The sequence below is a fragment of the Neoarius graeffei genome, chromosome 12 (genome assembly GCF_027579695.1).
Source record: "Neoarius graeffei isolate fNeoGra1 chromosome 12, fNeoGra1.pri, whole genome shotgun sequence".
Lineage (NCBI taxonomy): Eukaryota > Metazoa > Chordata > Actinopteri > Siluriformes > Ariidae > Neoarius > Neoarius graeffei.
In genome coordinates, this window is record NC_083580.1 from 23,924,411 (window position 1) to 23,952,037 (window position 27,627).

Sequence of the window (27,627 nt, forward strand, 5' to 3'; positions counted from 1 at the left end):
TGCCAGCAACGCAACTCAGTACTTCGGAAAGTACAATGGTGCTTAAAAGTTTGTGAACCCTTTAGAATTTTCTATATTTCTGCATAAATAAGACCTAAAACAACATCAGATTTTCACACAAGTCCTAAAAGTAGATAAAGAGAACCCAGTTAAACAAATGAGACACAAATATTATACTTGGTCATTTATTTATTGAGGAAAATGATCCAATATTACATATCTGTGAGTGGCAAAAGTATGTGAACCTTTGCTTGCAGTATCTGGTGTTGACCTCCTTGTGCAGCAATAACTGCAACTAAACGTTTCCGGTAACTGTCGATCAGTCCTGCACACCAGCTTGGAGGAATTTTAGCCCATTCCTCTGTACAGAACAGCTTCAACTCTGAGATGTTGGTGGGTTTCCTCACATGAACTGCTCGCTTCAGGTCCTTCCACAACATTTCGACTGGATTAAGGTCAGGACTTTGACTTGGCCATTCCAAAACATTAACTTTATTCTTCTTTAACCATTCTTTGGTAGAATGACTTGTGTGCTTAGGGTCATTGTCTTGCTGCATGACCCACCTTCTCTTGAGAGTCAGTTCATGGACAGATGTCCTGACATTTTCCTTTAGAATTCGCTGGTCTAATTCAGAATTCATTGTTCCATCAATGATGGCAAGCCGTCCTGGCCCAGATGCGGCAAAACAGGCCCAAACCATGATAATACCACCACCATGTTTCACAGATGGGATAACGTTCTTATGCTGGAATGCAGTGTTTTCCTTTCTCCAAACATAACGCTTCTCATTTAAACCAAAAAGTTCTATTTTGGTCTCGTCCGTCCACAACACATTTTTCCAATAGCCTTCTGTCTTGTCTACGTGATCTTTAGCAAACTGCAGATGAGCAGCAATGTTCTTTTTGGAGAGCAGTGGCTTTCTCCTTGCAACCCTGCCATGCACACCATTGTTGTTCAGTGTTCTCCTGATGGTGGACTCATGAACATTAACATTAGCCAATGTGAGAGAGGCCTTCAGTTGCTTAGAAGTTACCCTGGGGTCCTTTGTGACCTTGCCAACTATTACACGCCTTGCTTTTGGAGTGATCTTTGTTGGTCGACCACTCCTGGGGAGGGTAACAATGGTCTTGAATTTCCTCCATTTGTACACAATCTGTCTGACTGTGGATTGGTGGAGTCCAAACTCTTTAGAGATGGCTTTGTAACCTTTTCCAGCCTGATGAGCATCAACAACACTTTTTCTGAGGTCCTCAGAAATCTCCTTTGTGCTATGATACACTTCCACAAGCATGTGTTGTGAAGATCAGACTTTGATAGATCCCTGTTCTTTAAATAAAACAGAGTGCCTACTCACACCTGATTTTTTGATTGAAAACACCCGACTCTAATTTCACCTTCAAATTAACTGCTAATCCTAGAGGTTCACATACTTTTGCCACTAACAGATATGTAATATTGGCTCATTTTCCTCAATAAATAAATGACCAAATATAATATTTTTGTCTTATTTGTTTAACTGGGTTCTTTTTACTTTTAGGACTTGTGTGAAAATCTGATGTTGTTTTAGGTCATATTTATGTAGAAATATAGAAAATTGTAAAGGGGTTCACAAACTTTCAAGCACCACTGTAAGTGTGTTTTCACAGTTTTTATATCAGCCAGCTGATTGCGCCTTAATCCTGTGCAGGTGTGAGTTGTTTACGGTGTGCGCAAGAGAGTCCGCTTGGCATGAGCGCTGTCTGGAGTGCACCCGAGAGTCTATCTGATGCACCAGCCAAGGCGCACAGGTGTGCCACTCTTGCACGAAATTAGTACAAAAATTTATGTAGATATAAATATCTTCTGCCAGATTATTATGGCATGTTACAAAAAAATAAAGAAAAAAATCCGAGTCCTCGTCTCCAATTTACATGTCCGAATGCAGTTAATGCACGAGTCTGAGTCCAAGTCCGAGCCATCAGTGCTCAAGTCCAAGTCGAGTCACAAGTCCTTAAAATTAGGGCACGAGTCGGACTCAAGTACTACAAGCCTGATGAAACCTCACAGTTATGTTAAGTGACTAGAGGAGGTGTGCCTTTTGACATTTTGAGCTTTCTGTGATTTTTTTTATTTATTTTTTTTTATTTTTCTGTATTTCCATAGCAACCAGTTCAACTTAGGAAAATTTGGAGTGGAGTTTCATGTGGGGGCTGGGGGGATACATCATCTCTTGATGACTCTTGTTGAGAAACTGTTGATCTTTTGGGATTTTCACACACAACTGTATAGAATTTACACAGAATGATGTGAAAAACAACAGTTCTATGAGCAGAAATAGCTTGTTGATTCGAAAAGTCAGAGGAAATTGGGCAAACTGGTTCAAGTTGACGGGGAAGACTATAGTAACTCAAATAACTCTTGTTTGCAACTGTAGTGAGCGGAAAAGCATCTCGGATTGCAAAACATGCCGAACCTTGAGGTAGATGGGCTACAGCAGCAGAAGACCACGTCGGGGTCCACACCTGTCAACCAAGGACAGGAATCTGAGAATACAGATTGAAACAGTTGAAGATTTTAAAAACATTGCTTAGTTCTTTTCTGCACCTTTCTCCAGAGATAGTTGTGTGTATTAAAAAAAAAATCTCCGGAGAGCTGCAGTTTCTGAAATCGTCAAACCAGTCCATCTGGCATCAACAAGTCAAAGTCACTGAGATAAATAATAATAATAACAATAAAATCAAACATCAGAATGATTTGAGAACATTACCAGAAGCTCTGAATATCTCCAAGACCAACAAACCCTAACTCAAAACAGTACAGGAGCATGTTACATGCTGAAAAATGTGATGGTGTAAAAATGCACTGGCAATTTGTAAGTGGGGTAAAATTCACCAAATAATTAGGACATTGTAATGCAGGAACTAGACAGTGTAGTACACAGGACGAGAGGGCTGGACATGGAACCCTGACATCCCAGTGTACTGTAGGTTCTTTGTTTCTCGAGCCCATTAAAGGTGCTGACTGCAAAGTTGAATTCTGGGCAAAATGTTCCATTTCTATTGCTGTGGGAGTTTTGAGATGTTTTGCTGCTGCACACACAGAGTATCCTAAGTGTGAATGTTTTGCCGAGATAAAACGTGTCCCGCATTTTACGATTCCGGAGATTGCTGAAGCAAGTGAGCAATAATATCACATGGTCGGCATGGGCAAACATGGCGGACTCCGCTCTCTCACCAGCTAAAAGCCGGCGGAAAAGAAAAGGAAAGGAAAACCTACATAGTGAGTGCAATTGCAAGATAGAGCACGATTATGCCGCTTTTCCACTACAAACGCGGCTGAGTCGAGCTGAGCGGGGCTGTTGGAGTTGCATTTCGACTACAACCGCGCTGAACCGTGCTGGCTGGAAGTGGGTGGACACATTGGGTGGAGTTAGCGAAAGTGGGTGGACGTCAGGTGATGTCGTTAAGCAGCGCAAACAGTGACATCAGTGAGCTTTTAAGCGGTAGTCTCACGACCCGAATAGTAAACAATAAACATGGAGGACATGGAGTCGTTAGTGTTGCTGGTCTTGGTGCTGTGGCTTGTTGTCACCGACAACGGCAACAGATACTGGCAAGAGCGTATAGATGAGGCGAGGCGCATAAGGCTTCAGAAATTCTCGTAATTCGTAATTCTCCTTCTTCCGGGTTTGCGGTGTATACAGATCCCAGCGTGCTCGTGGGGCGTGTGTGGGCATGTGAGGACACTCCTCCTCACCAATCAGTGCACAGGGGAGTGTCTGCTCACTCCCCCAACCTCACTCGGCTCGCTTTGGCTCGCTTCAGCCCTACCCCAAAACGGTGCGAGTTTTAGGGGCTAAGCAGGGCTGAAGCGAGCTGAGTCGTGCTGGTTTTTGGTAGTCGAAACGCGGGCCGTGTCGGGCTGAAGTGAGCTGAAGCGAGCTGAAGTGAGCTGAAAAAGGGTAGTGGAAAAGGGCCATTAGATGATGTCATTTTTCTGGACCGATATCGAAATCATTCTAGCTAGTCCTTAGCTATCTTAGCCTTAGAATGCATGGGCTCGACTCCACAGTAGCAAGTATGGAGTTATGCACCTAATGCTTTGATCTCACAGAGAAGGAAACAAAAACAGAAAAGCAGTAACAGAAAAGATATATTCATCTTTTCACGAAGCTGTTCGCAAATGTCAACCACAAATTCCATACCTATGACTTAAAACTCTCCAAAGTCGATGCAGAGTCACAATGTTTTCTGTGCATCACCATCTTGGTGTGACGCAGTTCCATAGTTATGCTAATTAGTTAAAGCTTCTCGTGTTCGGCTGTTTCCTTATGGCCAAACTGTTTACCTCAAGAGGTAGGATATTTGGTCCCAAAATGGAGGAAAGCAACCCTCAAGCACATCAAAATGAGTACATCTCGTCCGCATGATATTGTTTTTCTGAGACATAGGAAAATGCTTTTTAGATGACTTTGCACTCAGCACCTTTAATGTGTGTGCATGCTTAAAGGAACAGTCCACCGTACTTCCATAATGAAATATGCTCTTATCTGAATTGAGACGAGCTGCTCCGTACCTCTCCGAGCTTTGCGCGACCTCCCAGTCAGTCAGACGCAGTCAGACGCGCTGTCACTCCTGTTAGCAATGTAGCTAGGCTCAGTATGGCCAATGGTATTTTTTGGGGGGCTGTAGTTAGATGCGACCAAACTCTTCCGCGTTTTTCCTGTTTACATAGGTTTATATGACCAGTGATATGAAACAAGTTCAGTTACACAAATTGAAACGTAGCGATTTTCTATGCTATGGAAAGTCCGCACTATAATGACAGGCGTACTAACACCTTCTGCGCGCTTCAGCAGCGCATTGATACGGAGCTCAGATATCAATGCGCTGCCGAAGCGCGCAGAAGGTGTTAGTACGCCTGTCATTATAGTGCGGACTTTCCATAGCATAGAAAATCACTACGTTTCAATTTGTGTAACTGAACTTGTTTCATATCACTGGTCATATAAACCTATGTAAACAGGAAAAACGCGGAAGAGTTTGGTCGCATCTAACTACAGCCCCAAATAATACCATTGGCCATACTGAGCCTAGCTACATTGCTAACAGGAGTGACAGCGCGTCTGACTGCGTCTGACTGACTGGGAGGTCGCGCAAAGCTCGGAGAGGTACGGAGCAGCTCGTCTCAATTCAGATAAGAGCATATTTCATTATGGAAGTACGGTGGACTGTTCCTTTAATGGTGCAGAATGTGAATGTGACCTGGTATTGTTTCGTCATCATGAAATGACAAGTAGAAGAAGAAGAACAACAACTTTATTCATCACACGTACACTTGTAAAATTCCTCTCTGCATTTAACCCATCTGAAGCAGTGAACACACACATGAGCAATGAGCGCACACACATACCCAGAGCAGTGGGCAGCTGTGCTACAGCGCCCTGGGAGCAGTTGGGGGTTAGGTGCCTCACTCAAAGACACCTCAGCCTAAGGCTGCCCCATGTTAACCTAACTGCATGTCTTTGGACTGTGGGGGAAATTGGAACAAACCGTGCAGACATGGGGAGAACATGCAAACTCCACATAGAAAGGCCCCCATCAGCCACTGGGCTTGAGCCCAGAACCTTCTTGCTGTGAGGCGACTGTGCGAACCACTACACCACCGTGCCGAGTAGTTCACTTTTATTCATTTGTAGCTTTTGAAATTGACTTGGGGTAGCACTTTTTTCTGTACTGACTCTCTCAAATAAATTTGATCACTCAGGTTAGGAAAGTATGGAACTTAAATTGTTCACACCTTAAAGTTATGCTCAATTTATAGAAAAAATTTCAGAGACTATTGGTATCCAGGATTTGTAAGAGGTTTGAATCCATTACATATTATATTTCAGTGTTTTATTGCTCGTGGCGGAACCTATGTTCCTCTTGGGCGATGGAATCGCACATAATTCAAACACTGACCACTTTTAAGTACAGTCCAGAAGATGATGTGCACTATAACATGCAAGTGTAAATAGTCTGGTGTGGAGGTGGTGATGTGGGGGCTGATTGAAGCTAGGTTATTCCTTTGTGTTGTGTGTGTGATACAGAACCGCTGTGCTGCCCTTTGTATTGGAGAGGAACAGCCCAAGAACTGTTACACTGAACTGCAGGTGCTTAGAGGGCATTTCGACATTGTACGATTTTTGGTGCAGATTGATGACTTCAGGTAAGCATCTCACACTCTCTTTCTCTCTCGCCCTCTCGCAAATCCTTCTCAAGATCTTGATCTTGAGATACACTCAAGGTGTTTGTGGACACCTGACCATCACAACCCATATGTGGGTCTTTTCCAAACTGTTCCCACAAAGTTGGAAGTGCACAATTATCTATGATCACTTTGTATGCTGTATCATTACAATTTCTCTTTCCTGGAAGTAAGGGGCCCAAGCATATTCTAGTCCCTGTGCACTAAGCAAACTTTTCAACAACATGGTTTACCAAGGTTGGTATTGAAGAGCTTGATTGGCCTGCACAGAACCCTGACCTGTACCCCACAGAAAACCTTGGAGATGAACTGGAACACTAATGCCGCTTTTCCACTACCAACGCAGCTGAGTTGGGCTGAGCCGTGCCGTGCTGAGTTGGGCTGAGTCGAGCTGAGCGGGGCTGTTGGAGTTGCATTTCGACTACAACCACGCTGAACCGTGCTGGCTGGAAGTGGGTGGACACATTGGGTGGAGTTAGCGAAAGTGGGTGGACGTCACGTGATGTCGTTAGGCGGCGCAAACAGTGACATCAGTGACCTTTTAAGCGGTAGTCTCACGACCCAGATAGTAAACAATAAACATGGAGGACATGGAGTCGTTGCTGGTCTTGGTGCTGTGGCTTGTTGTCACCGACAACGCCAACAGATACTGGCAAGAGCGTATAGATGAGGCGAGGCGCATAAGGCTTCAGAAATTCTCGTAATTCGTAATTCTTCTTCTTCCGGGTTTACGGTGTTTACAGATCCCAGCGTGCTCGCGGGGCGTGTGTGGGCATGTGAGGACACTCCTCCTCACCAATCAGTGCACAGGGGAGTGTCTCCTCACGCCCCTAGCCCCACTCGGCTCGGTTTGGCTCGCTTCAGCCCTACTCCAAAACCGTGCGAGTTTTAGGTGCTGAGTAGGGCTGAAGCGAGCTGAGTCGTGCTGCTCTGAGGTAGTCGAAACGCGAGCTGTGTCGGGCTGAAGTGAGCTGAAAAAGGGTAGTGGAAAGGGGCCATAACTGCACCCAAGGCCTCTTTACCCAACATCAGTGACTGATCTCACTAATGACACATCCCCACAGTCATGCTCCAAAATCTAGTGCAAAGTGTTTGTAGAAGACTGTAGGTGGTTATTGTTATAACAGCAAAAGAGGACTAAATCTCGAATGGGAAGTTCAACAAGCACATATAGGAGAGATGGTCAGGTGTCCACATACTTTTGGCCCTAAAGTGTACATCATCTCTGAGAGCAAATTTATAAAGTGTGATGAGAGCTTATTCCTCAGAGATTGTGTGTGTTTGTGTCTGTGTGAGCCTGCTGTCAGCCACTACCCTTCACATTACACTATCGACCTCAGTGCAGATGTAGCTATGACATGGTCTTATGTGCATCTGTGTTATTGATAATATCGGATGGGGACAGAACATTTGCCATACGATTTGAAAACAGGCCTTTGTTTTTGTTTGTGTTTCAGATTTGCATCAGCAGGGGATGATGGGATGGTGCTTGTTTGGAACATTGAGGTGGGATACTTTAGCCTGTAGACTTTTTTTTTTTTCTTCCTTTTGTACACAGTATTAGTCAAAAGTTTGGACACTCCTACTCATTCATAGGTTTGTCTGTATTTTGACTATTTTCTACATTGTAGAACAATACTGAAGACATCAAAACTGTGACATAACATATGGAAGATGTATGGAATTATGCGGTAAACAAAGTGTTAACAAAATGTGTTTCATATTTTAGATTCTTCAAAGTAGCCAGCATTTACCTTAATGATGCTTTGTACACTATTGCGGGGGTTCTCAACCTTTTCTGCTTTGAGGCCCACCTATTCAGACTTGTAATGAGTCGGGGCCCATTAAAAAAGATCCCCAATTGTTTTGGCTCATCTATTCTATTAGAATCTAATAATCTATTGTAAAGTGTATTAATGGGATGCAACATCACTCCCTGTTATAGATGGGAGCCCAGGAATTAAATAAATACAATAAAAACAAATTGGTTTTAATTGTAGGTATTGTATTTAAAACTGTATGGATGTACCAGAAGCCAAACCATGCATGCAGGACATTGTCAGTCATTTAAACTTGTTTTTGTGCAATATTTCCTTTGTAAAAAATTTTCAAAATGGCAGCACCGACACCTGGCTGACACTTCATGTTTCGAAGTCTCACACAAGTCTCGTGAAGATCGCGTGGATAAGTGATGCCTGCCGTGGACCAAACAAACTAAATTCAACATGGCTAAAACCCGAATAGGCCGATAAGTCTAATATTTAATTGCAATTAGTTGCCAATACGAGTCACGATATAAGGTTACTAAAACCGAAAATGTAATTGAATAACACGTTAATTAAGAAATAAAGCAAGTTTAAAAATGACTTCAGTTCTCCTTTAAAGAGAAACAACATCCATCATTACTTTAAGACATGAAGTAAACCATTGAATTAAGGTGTGTCCAAACTTTTGACTGGTACTGTATGTGCTGTATGCTTTTTAGCTCACATGGCCATAGGCTATTGCCATCACGCGGCGTCTGTCCATCCGTCCACAATTCACAAAATTGCTACTCCTCCCTGAGTTTTCAGTGGATTTTGATTGATTTGTTTGGAAGATCAAACTGTTCTAATTGTTCTCATGAAGAGCAACTTCGCTAATTATAAATGAGTCTGGTTTATCATGGTACCGTCATGTGAGCTACTGTGTCGCTGACGCTCTGGTTGGAGATTTTGAACTGGCACTTTTTTTTTCAAATGCCAATCTCTGCACATTTTAGGCTACATCCACACGACAACGGCAACGAGATGTTATTTAAAAATATATCGCGTCCAAATGGGCAACAATCAGTAAAATATCAGGTCCATATGGCAACGCAACACTTGCTGAAAATGATGCAATACACATGCCACACCTCTAGGGGCGCTGTAAGACGGTCCCTTCGGAGACACCAGAACAATAGAAGAAGTAAGGACGCATGCGTATAAACTATTATGCGCGAGACTTCATATTAGCCACAAAGTCAGGAAAATCTGTTCGTAAAATTACATTATAATGACCAAATACAGTGAAAAGTATTTTTCCAGTCTCACCTGTGAAAGATAATCCCATGTGATCTCGTTTGGACGGCAAAACTGTTGGTACAGTTAAACGCAGCTAATCTTTATTCTCTGCTTTGACCTATCCAATATGGCGGCGAGGATGACGTATGATTCTACGCGGAAGGCGGCGTCTTTAATGGTCCGGAATAAATTGAATGCTACACGTTGATGGATTAATTTGTTGTTTCTCACCTGTGAAAGGTAATCCCATGTGATCTCGTTTGGATGGTAAACCTGTTGGTACAGTTAAACGCAGCACATGAATCTTTATTCTCCGCTTTGACCTATCCAATATGGCGGCGAGGATGACGTATGATTCTACGCGGAAGGCGGTGTCTTTAATGGTCCAGAATAAATTGAATGCTACACGTTGATGGATTAATTTGCTCCTCTACGCCCTTTTTGAGGAATGTATTGTCGGACTTAAACCAACATCTGAAGAGATGAGATCGCTCCTTTTTTTCCCTATTTTTGCTGGCGGGATTGACTCTGCCCTAAGGGCAGAGTCTCTTTCTCTCTCTCTCTCTCTCTCTCTCTCTCTCTCTCTCTCACTTTGCACCATTACACAATAAATATTCACAGTGAAAATATTTTGTAAGCGCGTTTCATGAACCAAGTTATAGGATTTGTTGACAACTCGCATCGAGTTCGTTACACTTCTACCCGGCGTGAAGCACATGTGGTTGTGACGTCATCGTAAACAAATCCGTTCTACTCATCCAGACGACTTCACAACGGCAACGTTGCCAGATCTTTCCACTCTGGAACCCGTTCTCAAAAAGATTGCGTTTTGGGCACCCAAAACGCCGGTGCCGTGTGGACGCCAGGCCTAAACGATAAGCAATTGTATCGGAGTCACCTGAATCCGTTGCCGTGTGGACAGGGCCTTAATCACTGGCTCACCATTTAAGAAATACTTTAGCTTTTTTTTAAAAACCTAATCACAATGTATGATTACTACTAACAAACATTTAGAGACAGTGATGTGAATGACGCTGTTGGTCAAAGTGATCACACCCCCAATTGTATTTATCTACTTACACTCACTGGCAACTTTTAATAGAAATAGGCAAGGCGATGTTTTTCCAGTCTTCACTTGCTCAGTTTCATTGAGCCTGTGCCAAATGTAGCCCTGTTCTTGGCTGAGAAAAATGGGACCCAATGTTGTCTCCTGTTGCTGTAGCACATCTTCCTCAAGGTTTGTTTTGTTTGGTTTGTGCATTGTGATGCTCTCCTGCTCAATACAGTTATAAAGAGTGGCTATTTGAGTTACTGTTGCCTTTCTGTCACCTTGAACCAATCTGGCCATTCTCCTCTGACTTCTCTGATTAACAATTAATTTCTGGCCAACAGAGATGCAGCTCACTGGATTTTTTTTTTCTTCACTATTCTGTGTAAACTCATAGAATGTAGACTGTTGTGTCAATACTCAACTGAGGCCATCTGGCACCAACCACTGTACCACAGTCAAAGTGACTGAGATCATGTTTCCCTCACATTCCGATGTTGTATGTGAACATGAACTGAAGTGCTTGAGCTGTATCTGCATGTTTTTCTGTATTGCATTGCTGCCACATGATTGGCTGATTGGATAATTGCATGATTGAGCAGGTGTCCAAATGTTCTTAATAGTGGCAGATGAGTATATAATTCATGTAGTGCTAGATGGACTCTTTTCTTGCTATAGCCTGTCAGCTGAGGATAATTTTGATATAATTGCAAGAAAGATGGCAATAGATGAACAGCAACACAGCAGCTGTAGTAATTGCACATGCAGTGGTGCTTGAAAGTTTGTGACCCCTTTAGAATTTTCTATATTTCTGCATAAATCTGACCTAAAACATCAGATTTTCACACAAGTCCTAAAAATAGATAAAGAGAACCCAGTTATACAAATGAGACAAAAATATTATACTTGGTCATTTATTTAGTGAGGAAAATGATCCAATATTACATATCTGTGAGTGGCAAAAGTATGTGAACCTTTGCTTTCAGAATCTGGTGTGACCCCCTTGTGCAGCAATCACTGCAACTAAACATTTCTGGTAACTGTTGATCAGTCCTGCACACCGGCTTGGAGGAATTTTAGCCCATTCCTCCGTACAGAACAACTTCAACTCTGGGATGTTGGTGGGTTTCCTCAAATGAATTGCTCGCTTCAGGTCCTTCCACAACATTTCGACTGGATTAAGGTCAGGACTTTGACTTGGCCATACCAAAACATTAACTTTATTCTTCTTTCACCATTCTTTGGTAGAATGACTTGTGTGCTTAGGGTCGTTGTCTTGCTGCACGACCCACCTTCTCTTGAGAGTCAGTTCATGGACCGATGTCCTGACATTTTCCTTTAGAATTCACTGGTATAATTCAGAATTCATTGTTCCATCAATGATGGCAAGCTGTCCCGGCCCAGAAGCAGCAAAACAGGCCCAAACCATTATACTACCACCACCATGTTTCACAGATGGGATAAGGTTCTCATGCTGGAATGCAGTGTTTTCCTTTCTCCAAACATAACGCTTCTCATTTAAACCAAAAAGTTCTATTTTGGTCTCATCCATCCACAAAACATTTTTCCAATAGCCTTCTGTCTTGTCCACGTGATCTTTAGCAAAGTGCAGACGAGCAACAATGTTATTTTTGGAGAGCAGTGGCTTTCTTCTTGCAACCCTGCCATGCACACCATCGTTGTTCAGTATTCTCCTGATGGTAGACTCATGAACATTAACATTAGCCAATGTGAGAGAGGCCTTCAGTTGCTTAGAAGTTACCCTGGGGTCCTTTGTGTCCTTGCCGACTATTACACGCCTTGCTCTTGGAGTGATCTTTGTTGGTTGACCACTCCTGGGGAGGGTAACAATGGTCTTGAATTTCTTCCATTTGTACACAATCTGTCTGACTGTGGATTGGTGGAGTCCAAACTCTTTAGAGATGGTTTTGCAACCTTTTCCAGCCTGATGAGCATCAACAACGCTTTTTCTGAGGTCCTCAGAAATCTCCTTTGTTCGTGCCATGATACACTTCCACAAACGTGTTGTGAAGATCAGACTTTGATAGATCCCTGTTCTTTAGATAAAACAGGGTGCCCACTCGCACCTGATTGTCATCCCATTGATTGAAAACACCGGGAGTGTAATTTCACCTTCAAATTAACTGCTAATCCTAGAAGTTCACATACTTTTGCCACTCACAGACATGTAATATTGGATCATTTTCCTTAATAAATAAATGGCCAAGTATAATATTTTTCTCATTTGTTTAATTGGGTTCTCTTTATCTACTTTTAGGACTTGTGTGAAAATCTGATGATGTTTTAGGTCATATTTATGCAGAAATGTAGAAAAATTTAAGGGGTTCACAAACTTTCAAGCACCACTGTATGCTACACAGAGAATAGATGAAAAAAGAAAGTATTCTTTTAATAAGTGGATAACAATGATCAGATAGCAACATCATCAATCAAAAGACAAGAATTTTCAAGAATTCCTTTTGCATATTCCAACATACAACCCCGATTCCAAAAAAAAGTTGGGACAAAGTACAAATTGTAAATAAAAACGGAATGCAATGGTGTGGAAGTTTCAAAATTCCATATTTTATTCAGAATAGAACATAGATGACATATCAAATGTTTAAACTGAGAAAATGTATCATTTAAAGAGAAAAATTAGGTGATTTTTAAATTTCATGACAACAACACATCTCAAAAAAGTTGGGACAAGGCCATGTTTACCACTGTGAGACATCCCCTTTTCTCTTTACAACAGTCTGTAAACGTCTGGGGACTGAGGAGACAAGTTGCTCAAGTTTAGGGATAGGAATGTTAACCCATTCTTGTCTAATGTAGGATTCTAGTTGCTCAACTGCCTTAGGGCTTTTTTTGTCGTATCTTCCGTTTTATGATACGCCAAATGTTTTCTGTGGGTGAAAGATCTGGACTGCAGGCTGGCCAGTTCAGTACCCGGACCCTTCTTCTACGCAGCCATGATGCTGTAATTGATGCAGTATGTGGTTTGGCATTGTCATGTTGGAAAATGCAAGGTGAATGAAAGAGACGTCGTCTGGATGGGAGCATATGTTGCCCTAGAATCTGGATATACCTTTCAGCATTGATGGTGTCTTTCCAGATGTGTAAGCTGCCCATGCCACATGCACTAATGCAACCCCATACCATCAGAGATGTAGGTTTCTGAACTGAGCGCTGATAACAACTTGGGTCGTCCTTCTCCTCTTTAGTCCGAATGACACGGTGTCCCTGATTTCCATAAAGAACTTCAAATTTTGATTCGTCTGACCACAGAACAGTTTTCCACTTTGCCACAGTCCATTTTAAATGAGTCTTGGCCCAGAGAAGATGTCTGCGCTTCTGGATCATGCTTAGATACGGCTTCTTCTTTGAAATATAGAGTTTTAGCTGGCAATGGCGGATGGCATGGTGAATTGTGTTCACAGATAATGTTCTCTGGAAATATTCCTGAGCCTATTTTGTGATTTCCAATACAGAAGCATGCCTGTATTACCCCTTTTCCACCAAATCAGTTCCAGGGCTAGTTCGGAGCCAGTGCTGGTGCTGGTTCACAACTCGTTCAACTTGCGAGCCAGCTGAGAACCAGTTTGCTTTTCCATAGCTCGCGGAGCTACGTCAGTTATGTCGCTGTATACGTCAGTTACGTCGCTGTATACGTCAGTTACGTCGCTACGTTTGCATAAACCTTGGTGTGAATATCGAAGCAAAAACAACACGGAAGCAGCAGCAACAACAACAATAATAATAATGGATGACTTCGCGTTTGTATAGCTGCGGCTTCTCGTCACTTAAAAATGGCGATCTTTCGCGGTCTTGTTATTGTTGTTGGTCTTAACAACTCCGCCTCCCCCGCTGACATAAGCGGTTCTTTCCTCTGGCCCAGCAGAGAGTTGGTGCTAGCCTGGAACCGGTTTTTCTGGCCCCAGAGCCAGTTCTTTGTCAGTGGAAACAGAAAACCCGGTTCCAAACTAAGCACTGGCCCCGAACCAGCCCTGGAACTGCTTTGGTGGAAAAGGGGCATATGTGATGCAGTGCCGTCTAAGGGCCCGAAGATCACGGGCACTCAGTATGGTTTTCCGGCCTTGACCCTTACGCACAGAGATTCTTCCAGATTCTCTGAATCTTTTGATGATATTATGCACTGTAGATGATGATATGTTCAAATTCTTTGCAATTTTACACTGTCGGACTCCTTTCTGATACTGCTCCACTATTTGTCGGCGCAGAATTAGGGGGATTGGTGATCCTCTTCCCATCTTTACTTCTGAGAGTCGCTGCCACTCCAAGATGCTCTTTTTATACCCAGTCATGTTAATGACCTATTGCCAATTGACCTAATGAGTTGCAATTTGGTCCTCCAGCTGTTCCTTTTTTGTACCTTTAACTTTTCCAGCCTCTTATTGCCCCTGTCCCAACTTTTTTGAGATTTGTTGCTGTCATGAAATTTCAAATGAGCCAATATTTGGAATGAAATTTCAAAATGTCTCACTTTCAACATTTGGTATGTTGTCTATGTTCTCTTGTGAATACAATATCAGTTTTTGAGATTTGTAAATTATTGCATTCCATTTTTATTTACAATTTGTACTTTGTCCCAACTTTTTTGGAATAGGGGTTGTACAAGGGAAGTATAAGTGTCAAAAAGTAAGTGTGTGTGTGTGTGTGTGTGTGTGTGAGACAGAGTGGAGAGCGGCTGGTAGAATTACGAGCTCATACTCAACAGATCACAGCTTTAACAGCGTGTACATGCACCAACCCAGAAAAAACCCTCACAGCCCTTATAACGGCTTCATCGGACCGCATGATGTATGTATCCTTATATACACGTAAACATTTTTCTCTTTATGATCCTGCATTGGAGTGTCATGTGCGCTTCTTAACACTGATGTAGCTGTGGGATGCAGACACAGGACACCGACTGCACACCGTGTCCAATCTACAGTCTTCTGTTAAGGTACACGACTTGATTTACTTTCTTATCAAAACTGTAGTGTTTGATCCAAACTGTCTGATTGTATTCAATCCGGGGATAGGTTTTGGTTTAAGGTGAGTAATACACAAATAAATGGAAATTGTGTGTGTTCTTGTGTGTCTCTCTGCAACAGTGTGTGTTGGTCTTGGATCATCTGGATGTGTTTCTCTCTGGAGCCAATGAGCTGTGTGTGTGGAATAGAGACTTTCAGCTACAGTGTAAGACGGTACATTACAAAGACTCTGGTATGTGCACATAAACACACAGTGTTTAAAAATATCTAAATTTACTGTAGGAAATGAACCATAACCTGTTGCTGATGGTCTGTTTATTTCTTTATAAAGGTATCACTGCATTAGTGGATTTGCCCAAATGCTGTGTTGCTGCTGCCATAGACAGAGAGATTGGTAAGCCACACTGAAATATGAGTTTACACTTTAAAGATCATAGGCAACGGTTTTCAATTTATGCACATTGGAAACTCATCTCATTATCTCTAGCCGCTTTATCCTGTCCTACAGGGTCGCAGGCAAGCTGGAGCCTATCCCAGCTGACTACAGGCGAAAGGTGGGGTACACCCTGGACAAGTTGCCAGGTCATCACAGGGCTGACACATAGACACAGACAACCATTCACACTCACATTCACACCTACGGTCAATTTAGAGTCACCACTTAACCTAACCTGCATGTCTTTGGACTGTGGGGGAAACCGGAGCACCCGGAGGAAACCCACGTGGACACAGGGAGAACATGCAAACTCCACACAGAAAGGCCCTTGTCGGCCACGGGGCTCAAACCCGGACCTTCTTGCTGCGAGGCGACAGCGCTAACCACTACACCACCGTGACGCCCCAAATAATAATATATTTTTAAAATTACCTAAATTAAATGAAACATAAAACTTGTCACCTTACTCAGTCACTTACTGAGCGCCCACTTACACATTCATAAAAGACATATTCACATGGTAATGGCATGATAATCACTTTCACTCTTTTGGTTTCAATTGGTTTCTCTTTCACGGTGGGAACACCTACCGTAAACAGGATAAAATCTGTCCGACATAGTTTAGATTATTTGGAGGTAAAACCTGTTGCGAGATGGCACGCGGATTTTATGTGCTTCAGATGATTCAGGACAGTGATTCAGTTTCAGGACAGCAGTTCAATTCATGATTCAGTTAATGATTTCAGAACAGTGATTCAATTCAATCTTGAGAACTGATGATGAGCGGTGCCTTTTTTAAAAAAAATAAATTTATTTATTTTTTAAAACTTTGACTCGATCCAGCCGAGGATCAGCTCGAGTAAGTGTAAATATTTCTTCTGTTTCTGATGAGCATATTGGCTGATATGCGTGCAGTGTGGTGCATACACAGGGGAAAAAAAATACTGAGCAATTTTTTTCCAGAGTTAACAATATTTTCCTTAAAGAGTTAATTTTGCTCTATTTTGAGTTTAGAGAGTAAAAGTTGGAGTGGGAGCAAAATTACGGAGTAATTGTGTAACAGTTGGTTGTGGCTCTGAACTGAGTAAAATAGTACAAGAGTTAATTTCAAGACACACTGAATAAACTCAAATACCAAAATAACGTTAAATACCAGATAAATGAAGATGTTGTAAAAAGCAGTTTTAGAACTGTGTTGGAATGTTTGAAAAAACATGACCTTACCCATTGTGATGAACCGTTTTGATCACGTGACCTGATGGTAGTGGGAAGGGTTTATACTCTTCTCATTGAATGGAATGGAATTTTTTTTACTCTTCATTGGCCGAATCCCATTTCACCCCTTGGACCAACCCCTTAGCCCTTCCCCTCCATTTTGCGCGTTCACGTGAAGGGGTAGGGGTATCCCAATCCCAGTTAACGCGGAGGGGGAGGGGAAGGCGTAGGGCTTCTGTACTCCTCCAAACGGAGATTTTCCTGGAGCAGACTCCGAACGAAGGGGTTTGAGTGATTTCCCACAATGCCATGCGGATTTCAGCGAGATTTCATGCGGATTTCAGAAAGATGGCGGTTCCCGCGGCGAAAGATTGTCATAAATGTATTTTCTCCATTATTTACGTGTTTTAAGTTGTTATCCAGAGGAAACACGCCGCTTGATTCGCTTTCGAGCTGAGAATGAGCAGCGATTTCTGAAATCCAAGCTGCTGCTAAAAAGCTTTGGGAGTGAGTATTGTTTTCGGTTGCTTTACTGCGTACGTTTTGTTCTGTTATTCTCGCTTTTATTGTTTACATGAGTGTTCTGACACCTCATTCTGTCGGATGTGGTGCACGAAGCGCCAAAGATATCCCATTCAGTGGTGTTAGTTAACAAATTACACCCTACCAGCAGAGATTTCTGCCTCTGGCTCTGACTGTAGCGGCTGGTCGCAGCCAATGACGCGTCGCGTTTTGCTAACGTAAACGCTGACGGAGGTACGCGATGACGTATGCGATCGTTGAAGGGCTATCCCAATACGTAAGGGTTGAATTTCAAGCCCTATCCCTTGTAGCTCAGTTTCAAGGGGAAGGCGGAGGGGAAGGCGGAGGGGTAGGGGTAGAAATTAGAATTGGGATTGGGCCATTGAATACCCCTCCCACTGCCAACCCTTTATCCCAAAACGATAGGACATAAATTTTTTGATGGCCAGTTAATTGTCCAAATCAATGGAGAAGATTTACGTTTTTTATGTTTGATACATTTCTAAGACTGAACAGAATCACCTCAAGTGACCAAAACTTTTTGTCACAATGGGTAAGGTCATGTTTTTTCACACATTCCAACACAGTTCTAAACCTACTTTTTACAACATCTTCACTCATGTTATTTTTTTTTAAAAGTACAATCATAACATACGTAGTACATAGATATTATTGTAGCTGAACTTGTGCTGAATACCAAAACGTCATATGACTTTGAAAATACTGCTTAGATTTGTTGAAATTGACGACAAAATCGGAGCATGCCAAAATCATTAGAGTGCCAGAAAAGACCCTCAGGATTAATATAGTTTAGATGTGTGAACTTAATAAGCAAGATAAAAACAATGTTCTTTATAATAGTACATTACTAATGTTTCTCTATATTATTTAAATGAATATTAAAATCTTTTCGTTTGTCCTCCATGTTGAGACCTGGGCCACTTGGCAAATAAAGATTCTAATGTGACTGATTTGTTGACTGATGTGTCAGTTGATCAGTTGAAAAAGCTGATCTTTTCAATTATTTCAGTAATCTTCAAATTGAATCTGTCTGAACCTGAAATGTCCATCTTGGCCATTCACCATCTGACTGACCACCAAGACACAATCCGGACGCTCATCAGAGTCAACGGTGAGCCCACAAAACATACCTGCATCCAACTACACAAACGGATACATACAAAGGGGGGGGGGGGGGGGGAGTTGGGGTATCTCTTCCCTCCAGAGAATGACATTGAAGTCCTGTAGCAGTAGTGTGCGTTAAGTTGTTAAGAAATATTTAAACGTGGATTTATGGTCAAAGCTTGTGTCTTTTAGCAACTTTTGATAGAAATACAGTCTTCTCTGATTTTCACCTACTCTTATTTAAGATTAGGTCTACCTGTTTTGTGCTGCGTCTTAAATTACGTGTTGTTTCATAATAATTTAAAAGATCTTCAACACATGGTAACCCCGTGTTCTTGCCACATTTGTTTTATTGTTGCCTCTTCATGGAAAACACACGAAAGTAACTTATACTTGGGCCTAAAATGGGTTTCAACAAAAAATGTTAGAAAACATTTTTATTTTTTAAACACATTCTAAACCAAAGATTTATATTTTTAAAAAATCTTTTAAACAAAATTTATCTTTTTAAACATTTTAGAGCTTTTCTAGAACACAAACTTTTTGAAGCCAATTTCATTCTGAAGGCCTTAACATAGGTAATTTTTTTTACAATTAGCCAAACTTGTGCTTAAATTGTGAGTCACCGTTACCTAAAAATATTTCATCCAGTTGCAATACAGTCGGCCTAGAGTTCAGTAACTAAATTGAAAGCAGACTGCATTAATGGCTTTTGTATTAATGCATCGCCCTTGCACCATCAGTACATATTCCACAACAGTGGCCCCAATCAGTATGACTCTCCTGAACGAAATCATTCAAAGACTTGAAGATTTCTTCTGCTGTAGTGCGAGGTGGCAGAGAATGACAAACCTAGAACAACTCCTGGACACTGAGCTCTTTAACATTAGCACACATACACCATTAGCTGAGCACAGTTAGCGATGTCGCTGAATGGAAAAGAAAAGGCTGTCATGAATGCCATCTAGCACTTGTTCCTTCACATCAGATGCCATGTCTGAGATGCGGCGCTGGATAGTATTGTCAGACAGTGGGATTGCATTTAGCTTGGCAGCAGCAGCTTCTCCCATCATTACCAAACACACATCTTTAGTAGCAGGGAGGAGTAACCAGTGTTGTGGGGTTTACCTGCCTTAGCTATGCGTAACACCACGTGATGTGATGCTTCGGTTGCTTTAGTATTTACAGTGCTTAATGTCTCAATTACTTTCTTCTGTGAATGGAGTTCCTTTAGCTTTCTATCAAAAAACTCCTGTGGCTTGGCCACCAAACTTGGGTGCTTGGTCTCAACGTGACGCCGGAGTTTACATGGTCTCATACTGTTGTTAGCTAGCACCTCTTTGCAAATAACACACTGAGGTAGTGTTGCATCATCTGGGCCAGTACATGAAAATCCAAACTTTTAAATAATCATTGTTATACTTCCTCCATTTTCTGCTTGCACCAGACTCTTTCCTCTCTCGCTTTAGGCATTACAAATTTATCCATATCTCTATCCACACATAGCTTGAGTTAGCTCACCAGATGTTTACTTTTTTTTTAAATAATTTTTTTCTCACACTGCGTCTCCCCCGAAGTTCTTTGGCGTCCCCCAGAGGAGGTGCACCTATCCTTTTGAAAACTGCTGCTTTAGAGCATGGCTGTGGGGATTTGTGCTCATTCAGCCACAAGCGCATAAGAGATTGGGTACTGATTGTCTGGCAAAAAGCCCTGGCACAAAGTTGTTGCTGTTCCAGTGCATCCTAAAGGTGTTCAGTGGGGTTGAGGTCAGGACTCTGTGCAGGCCTTTCACACCAAGTGCTTCCACACCAACCTTGGTAAACCATGTCTTTATGAACCTCACTTTGTGCATGGGATCATTGTCATGCTGGAACATGTTTTGGACTCTTAGTTCCAGTGAAAGGAAATCTTAATGCAACAGCATACACAGACATTCTAAACAATTGTGTGTTTCCAACTTTGTGGCAACAGTTTGGGGAAGAATCACATATGGGTGTGATGGCCAGGTGTCCACATACTTTTGGCCATATATGGTATATACTACATAATATTAACACAATATACACTATATGTAATATTTTTGTTAGCTTTTGACTTTAATAATGAGGATCTTCATTAAATTAAATGTTGCAGTTTAGAAATGGGTCCTTTTGCGACTTTTGTCCCATGCGTCTTTTTCTTACAATCACCTTCATGAGAAACCAGAGAAAGAAGAGTGGAATCACGTTTATGCATATTAATACTCTGCTGTAAAATTACAAGCCATAAAACACAAAAAAAACATGTCTCCTCTCTTGATGTAGTAACGTAGTTTGGAACTAAAAAATGCTTACCATGCCAAATGTGTGCTTGTTTTGACCCATGAAAATGATGAAAGCATATGGTTTCACTTTATATATAGTGCGAAATTCGTATTTTGTTATAAAAACAAGCAGACACCAAAATTGGGCAAAAGATGTTGCCTTTGTAGAAATCAGAGTATCTATTAGACAGGAAGATTATCTCTTTAATTTCCTAATTTTGAAATTGGATAAAAATGCTTTCATTGTTGAGGCCCTTGTTTTTGTGCACTAACCGATTTGATTTCATCTTGTTGTTTGGTAGGTGATCTGTTTGCCAGTGGCTCTCACATCGGAGAGGTCATCCTTTGGGATACCCTTGACTGGACAATCCAGGCTTATGAGCGTATTTTGTGGGAGGAACCAGATCGAGAGGGCCAATCAGAGATCAGAATGGGGCAGCAGAAACAGAGTGAAGCATCCATTCAGCACCTGCACTCAGATGGAGAGGTGGGGCACCTTTCCAGTGGTGACTGGATTCTATTTGGGATTTTTAAAACTTGGGTCAGCGTCTCTCTCTCTCTCTCTCTCTCTCTCTCTCTCTCTCTCTCAGAGGGTAGTTGCAGCAGTGGGCAGTGGACTGTTTGTCTATAACGCAAGGATGAAGACGGTGGTGGCATATAGGAAGTTTGCTCATGACTCTGATGTTCTATATACCACGCTGCTACACAATGGGTACAAATTTGTATTTGTGTGTTTTATCTTCAAAAGATGGTTAAAAAAAGAAAAACAGTGCTGTGGGCTTGTTACTACATTACTGTTTACTTTAATATATGTGTGACGATCGGGGAAAACCATTTTATACTTTGGAATTTTGACATTTTCTATTATATGTAGAACCCCAATTCCAAATGATTTAAAAAAAAACATTACACAACCTTTCTACTCTTTTGTTGCCCCGTCCCAAATTTTTTGAAACATTGCTGGCACTAAATTAAAAATGAGCATATATTTAAAATAAATAAAAATTCTCAGATTCAACATTTGATACATTGTACTATTTTCAGTGAAATATAGGGTTTCCATGATTTTCCAATCAAAGCATTCCATTTTTATTTATTTTACACAGTATCCCAGCTTTTTAAAAAAGCGATTTATTTATTTATTTATAATCAGGGCTATGGTTCCGAAAAAAAATTTCCCTCACAAGTAAAGTTACATTAAAGTGTGTGTGTGTTTTGTTTTTTCTATTAAAGGCAGGTGATGTCTTGTTCTGAAGATGGCAGTGTCAGAATCTGGGAGTTACAGGAGCTCCCCCTACCTGCAGAGCCTGCCTCCTCAGGTGAGACGCATACACCTACTGACACCTGACTCCTATTCTTCTGTGTGTTACATACCAAAATTCAGTCTTCAAATCAGAAAGAAAGATGAGATAGGAGGCCTCAGGATAAGGATGCAAAATAGAATTCAAATAGAATTTTGAATAGACTAAAACATTTATGCATATGACGAACATGTGCAATAATAGAGAATATGGTAATGCATTGACCTGATTTTTGAGGGCTTTTGTGACCGTATGACAGCCATACATATGAATGACATATGTACAGTGGTGCTTGAAAGTTTGTGAACCCTTTAGAATTTTCTATATTTCTGCATAAATATGACCTAAAACAACATCAGATTTTCACACAAGTCCTAAAAGTAGATAAAGAGAACCCAGTTAAACAAACGAGACAAAAATATTATACTTGGTCATTTATTTATTGAGGAAAATGAGCCAATATTACATATCTGTGAGTGGCACAAGTATGTGAACCTCTAGGATTAGCAGTTAATTTGAAGGTGAAATTGGAGTCAGGTGTTTTCAATCAGTGGGATGACAATCAGGTGTGAGTGGGCACCATGTTTTATTTAAAGAACAGGGATCTATCAAAGTCTAATCTTCACAACACGTTTGTGGAAATGTATCATGGCACGAACAAAGGAGATTTCTGAGGACCTCAGAAAAAGCGTTGATGATGCTCATCAGGCTGGAAAAGGTTACAAAACCATCTCTAACTAGTTTGGACTCCACCAATCCACAGTCAGACAGATTGTGTACAAATGGAGGAAATTCAAGACCATTGTTACCCTCCCCAGGAGTGGTCGACCAACAAAGATCACTCCAAGAGCAAGGTGTGTAATAGTCGGCAAGGTCACAAAGGACCCCAGGGTAACTTCTGAGCAACTGAAGGCCTCTCTCACATTGGCTAATGTTAATGTTCATGAGTCCACCATCAGGAGAACACTGAACAACAATGGTGTGCATGGCAGGGTTGCAAGGAGAAAGCCACTGCTCTCCAAAAAGAACATTGCTGCTCGTCTGCAGTTTGCTAAAGATCATGTGGACAAGCCAGAAGGCTATTGGAAAAATGCTTTGTGGATGGATGAGACCAAAATAGAACTTTTTGGCTTAACTGAGAAGCGTTATGTTTGGAGAAAGGAAAATACTGCATTCCAGCATAAGAACGTTATCCCATCTGTGAAACATGGTGGTGGTAGTATCATGGTTTGGGCCTGTTTTGCTGCATCTGGGCCAGGGCAGCTTGCCATCATTGATGGAACAATGAATTCTGAATTATACCAGCGAAAGTAAAATGTCAGGACATCTGTCCATGAACTGAATCTCAAGAGATGGTGGGTCATGCAGCAAGACAACGACCCTAAGCACACAAGTCATTCTACCAAAGAATGGTTAAAGAAGAATAAAGTTAATGTTTTGGAATGGCCAAATCAAAGTCCTGACCTTAATCAGGACCTAAAATTCCTCCAAGCCAGTGTGCAGGACTGATCAACAGTTACCGGAAACGTGTAGTTGCAATTATTGCTGCACGAGGGGGTCACACCAGTTACTGAAAGCAAAGGTTCACATACTTTTGCCACTCACAGGTATGTAATATTGGATCATTTTCCTCAATAAATAAATGACTAAGTATTATAATTTTGTCTCATTTGTTTAAGTGGGCTCTCTTTATCTACTTTTAGGACTTGTGTGAAAATCTCATGATGTTTTAGGTCATATTTATGCAGAAATATACAACCCTGATTCCAAAAAAGTTGGGACAAAGTACAAATTGTAAATAAAAACAGAATGCAATAATTTACAAATCTCAAAAACTGATATTGTATTCACAATAGAACATAGACAACATATCAAATGTCGAAAGTGAGACATTTTGAAATTTGATGCCAAATATTGGCTCATTTGAAATTTCATGAAAGCAACACATCTCAGAAAAGTTGGGACAGAGGCAATAAGAGGCTGGAAAAGTTAAAGGTACAAAAAAGGTACAAAAAAGGAACAGCTGGAGGACCAAATTGCAACTCATTAGGTCAATTGGCAATAGGTCATTAACATGACTGGGTATAAAAAGAGCATCTTGGAGTGGCAGTGGCTCTCAGAAGTAAAGCTGGGAAGAGGATCACCAATCCCCCTAATTCTGCGCCGACAAATAGTGGAGCAATATCAGAAAGGAGTTTGACAGTGTAAAATTGCAAAGAGTTTGAACATATCATCATCTACATCTATATCATCAAAAGATTCAGAGAATCTGGAAGAATCTCTGTGCGTAAGGGTCAAGGCCGGAAAACCATACTGGGTGCCCGTGATCTTCGGGCCCTTAGACGGCACTGCATCACATACAGGCATGCTTCTGTATTGGAAATCACAAAATGGGCTCAGGAATATTTCCAGAGAACATTATCTGTGAACACAATTCACCGTGCCATCCGCCGTTGCCAGCTAAAACTCTATAGTTCAAAGAAGAAACCGTATCTAAACATGATCCAGAAGCGCAGATGTCTTCTCTGGGCCAAGGCTCATTTAAAATGGACTGTGACAAAGTGGAAAACTGTTCTGTGGTCAGACGAATCAAAATTTGAAGTTCTTTATGGAAATCAAGGACGCCGTGTCATTCGGACTAAAGAGGAGAAGGACGACCCAAGTTGTTATCAGCGCTCAGTTCAGAAGCCTGCATCTCTGATGGTATGGGGTTGCATTCGTGCATGTGGCATGGGCAACTTGGACATCTGGAAAGACACCATCAATGCTGAAAGGTATATCCAGGTTCTAGAGCAACATATGCTCCCATCCAGACGACGTCTCTTTCAGGGAAGACCTTGCATTTTCCAACATGACAATGCCAAACCACATACTGCATCAATTACAGCATCATGGCTGCGTAGAAGAAGCGTCCGGGTACTGAACTGGCCAGCCTGCAGTACAGATCTTTCACCCATTGAAAACGTTTACCGCATCATAAAACGGAAGATATGACAAAAAAGAACTAAGACATTTGAGCAACTAGAATCCTACATTAGACAAGAATGGGTTAACATTCCTATCCCTAAACTTGAGCAACTTGTCTCCTCAGTCCCCAGACGTTTACAGACTGTTGTAAAGAGAAAAGGGGATGTCTGACAGTGGTAAACATGGCCTTGTCCCAACTTTTTTGAGATGTGTTGTCATGAAATTTAAAATCACCTAATTTTTCTCTTTAAATGATACATTTTCTCAGTTTAAACATTTGATATGTCATCTATGTTCTATTCTGAATAAAATATGGAATTTTGAAACTTCCACATCATTGCATTCCATTTTTATTTACAATTTGTACTTTGTCCCAACTTTTTTGGAATCGGGGTTTTAGAAAATTCTAAAGGGTTCACAAACTTTCAAGCACCACTGTATACCACCACAGGAAACCCAATCATAAGTGCGAGGCAACGTATCTTGACCACCAGACAACGAAATTTATATCTTTTATTTACTTAAGATGGATGGGGTTTTTATCCAACGCTTATTTTTAATTTGTTTTTTCAAAAGTAACATGGGACTATTTACTAACGCATTTTACAGAAAATACTCATGACGGTTTCGTATAAAACTAGTTAAAAGTTAAGTGGGCTAGTTTTATTTGTCCACTAGCTTGTTGGTGTCATGTATTTGGGCGATAGACGTAAGTGCATAAACTGTTTATTAATAAGCACGTTAACAAACAGATCTAAAATGTCAGACAAAGGCAGAGTCTAAAAACAGGCAATGGTCAAGCGAGGCACAGACAGAATATCAGGAAAGATGAAGGAATAAAGTCCAAGTACAAAAATGTGAGTCAAAACCAGGAACTACAAAATACAAAGCTTGGTAATGTCAAACACAGGGTACAGAGATTATACTTCGCAAAGTCTGTGTGTTACTAAATTTCCTTATAAGCGCAAGCTATGATAGTGCTCTGATCGGGAAAAGGTGCATGGCAATTTGTTCTAATAAGCTTCAGCACAAGTTGCTGTCTGAGGCATGTGGACGTGACAGTTGGACAACTGACAGTTGTCACCAGACAACTGTTTGACGTATCAAGATTGCAGCTATAACCCTTGAAGATCATACATTGCATTCAGTCAAGGAATAGTTTTCCAGCAGGTGTTTTTTTTTTAATGGTTTTTATCCTATTGTTTTTTTTTTTCCCCATAGTGGGCAACATATCTTTGCACTGTATGCTTCTTTATCCCCTGCTGGCCGAAAGGCCCGAAGGGGGATTATGTCGTGGTGATGTCTGTTTGTCTGTCTGTCTGTCCATCCGTCCCAGGAAGGGTACTCACCTTCTGAAATTAACTCCTTTCTCAATTTTTGGAGGAATTTCACAAAACTTGACAGGATTCTTTGTTATATGTCGGTAATGTGCATATTGCAATTTCATTCAATTCAGTCGCATTTTACCAGAGTTATGGCCCTTGATTACCAAACTTGTACTTTGACAATTTCATGAACGTGTGCTCATATTCTGAAATCAACTCCTCTCACAATTTTTGCAGGAATTTTCTGAAACTTTGCAAAAGGCTTTACTTGCTTTATGTCAGTAATGTGCATATTACAATTTCATTCAATTTGGTCACATTTCACCAGCGGGGGATATTGTGCTCTCAGAGCAATTTTTTTTTTTTTAAAAACCTGAATGATTTCTTAGTCGGGCGGCACGGTGGTGTAGTGGTTAGTGCTGTCACCTCACAGCAAGAAGGTCCGGGTTCGAGCCCCGTGGCTGGCGAGGGCCTTTCTGTGCGGAGTTTGCATGTTCTCCCCGTGCCCGCGTGGGTTTCCTCCGGGTGCTCCGGTTTCCCCCACAGTCCAAAGACATGCAGGTTAGGTTAACTGGTGACTCTAAATTGACCGTAGGTGTGAATGTGAGTGTGAATGGTTGTCTGTGTCTAATGTGTCAGCCCTGTGATGACCTGGCAACTTGTCCAGGGTGTACCCCGCCTTTCGCCCGTAGTCAGCTGTGATAGGCTCCAGCTTGCCTGTGACCCTGTAGAACAGGATAAAGCGGCTAGAGATAATGAGATGAGATGAGATTTCTTAGTCTGCACACTCGTGTAAACATGATTATTGCATAGTTCATTAGCAGTTATGAGCATCTTTCCTTAGTTGTCAATAATCTAAAACTACAGCAGATCGATATCGATTAGTTCTTGTGTCCACTAATAATATTATTATTTTTGTTTTTAAACTTGAATTTTTATTTGGATTTTTTCCTTTAAATACAATAATACACAAAAATCAAACAACAAATAGAAAAAAAATTCCATTAACAGCTTATAGGTCCTTCCATTCGGTCACAATGCAACAATTCTGTCTTGTTCACTTGTCATTGCTATAATTTCTAGTGGTATCCTCCTTACCCCTTCTGTAAT

At 41.3% G+C, this 27,627-nt stretch overlaps 1 protein-coding gene across 1 annotated transcript in view; it reads left to right on the forward strand.

Moving 5' to 3' along the window:
* wdr41 (WD repeat domain 41) overlaps positions 1 to 27,627 on the forward strand; it is a 56,853-nt gene that overhangs the window by 10,769 nt on the left and 18,457 nt on the right. Inside the window, exons 3-12 of the mRNA XM_060935713.1 lie at positions 6,072 to 6,190; positions 7,687 to 7,735; positions 15,021 to 15,149; positions 15,231 to 15,293; positions 15,445 to 15,556; positions 15,656 to 15,718; positions 18,528 to 18,629; positions 21,227 to 21,411; positions 21,515 to 21,636; positions 22,158 to 22,243. Coding sequence (XP_060791696.1) covers positions 6,072 to 6,190; positions 7,687 to 7,735; positions 15,021 to 15,149; positions 15,231 to 15,293; positions 15,445 to 15,556; positions 15,656 to 15,718; positions 18,528 to 18,629; positions 21,227 to 21,411; positions 21,515 to 21,636; positions 22,158 to 22,243 — 1,030 coding nt within the window. The remainder of the gene's footprint in view (positions 1 to 6,071; positions 6,191 to 7,686; positions 7,736 to 15,020; positions 15,150 to 15,230; positions 15,294 to 15,444; positions 15,557 to 15,655; positions 15,719 to 18,527; positions 18,630 to 21,226; positions 21,412 to 21,514; positions 21,637 to 22,157; positions 22,244 to 27,627) is intronic.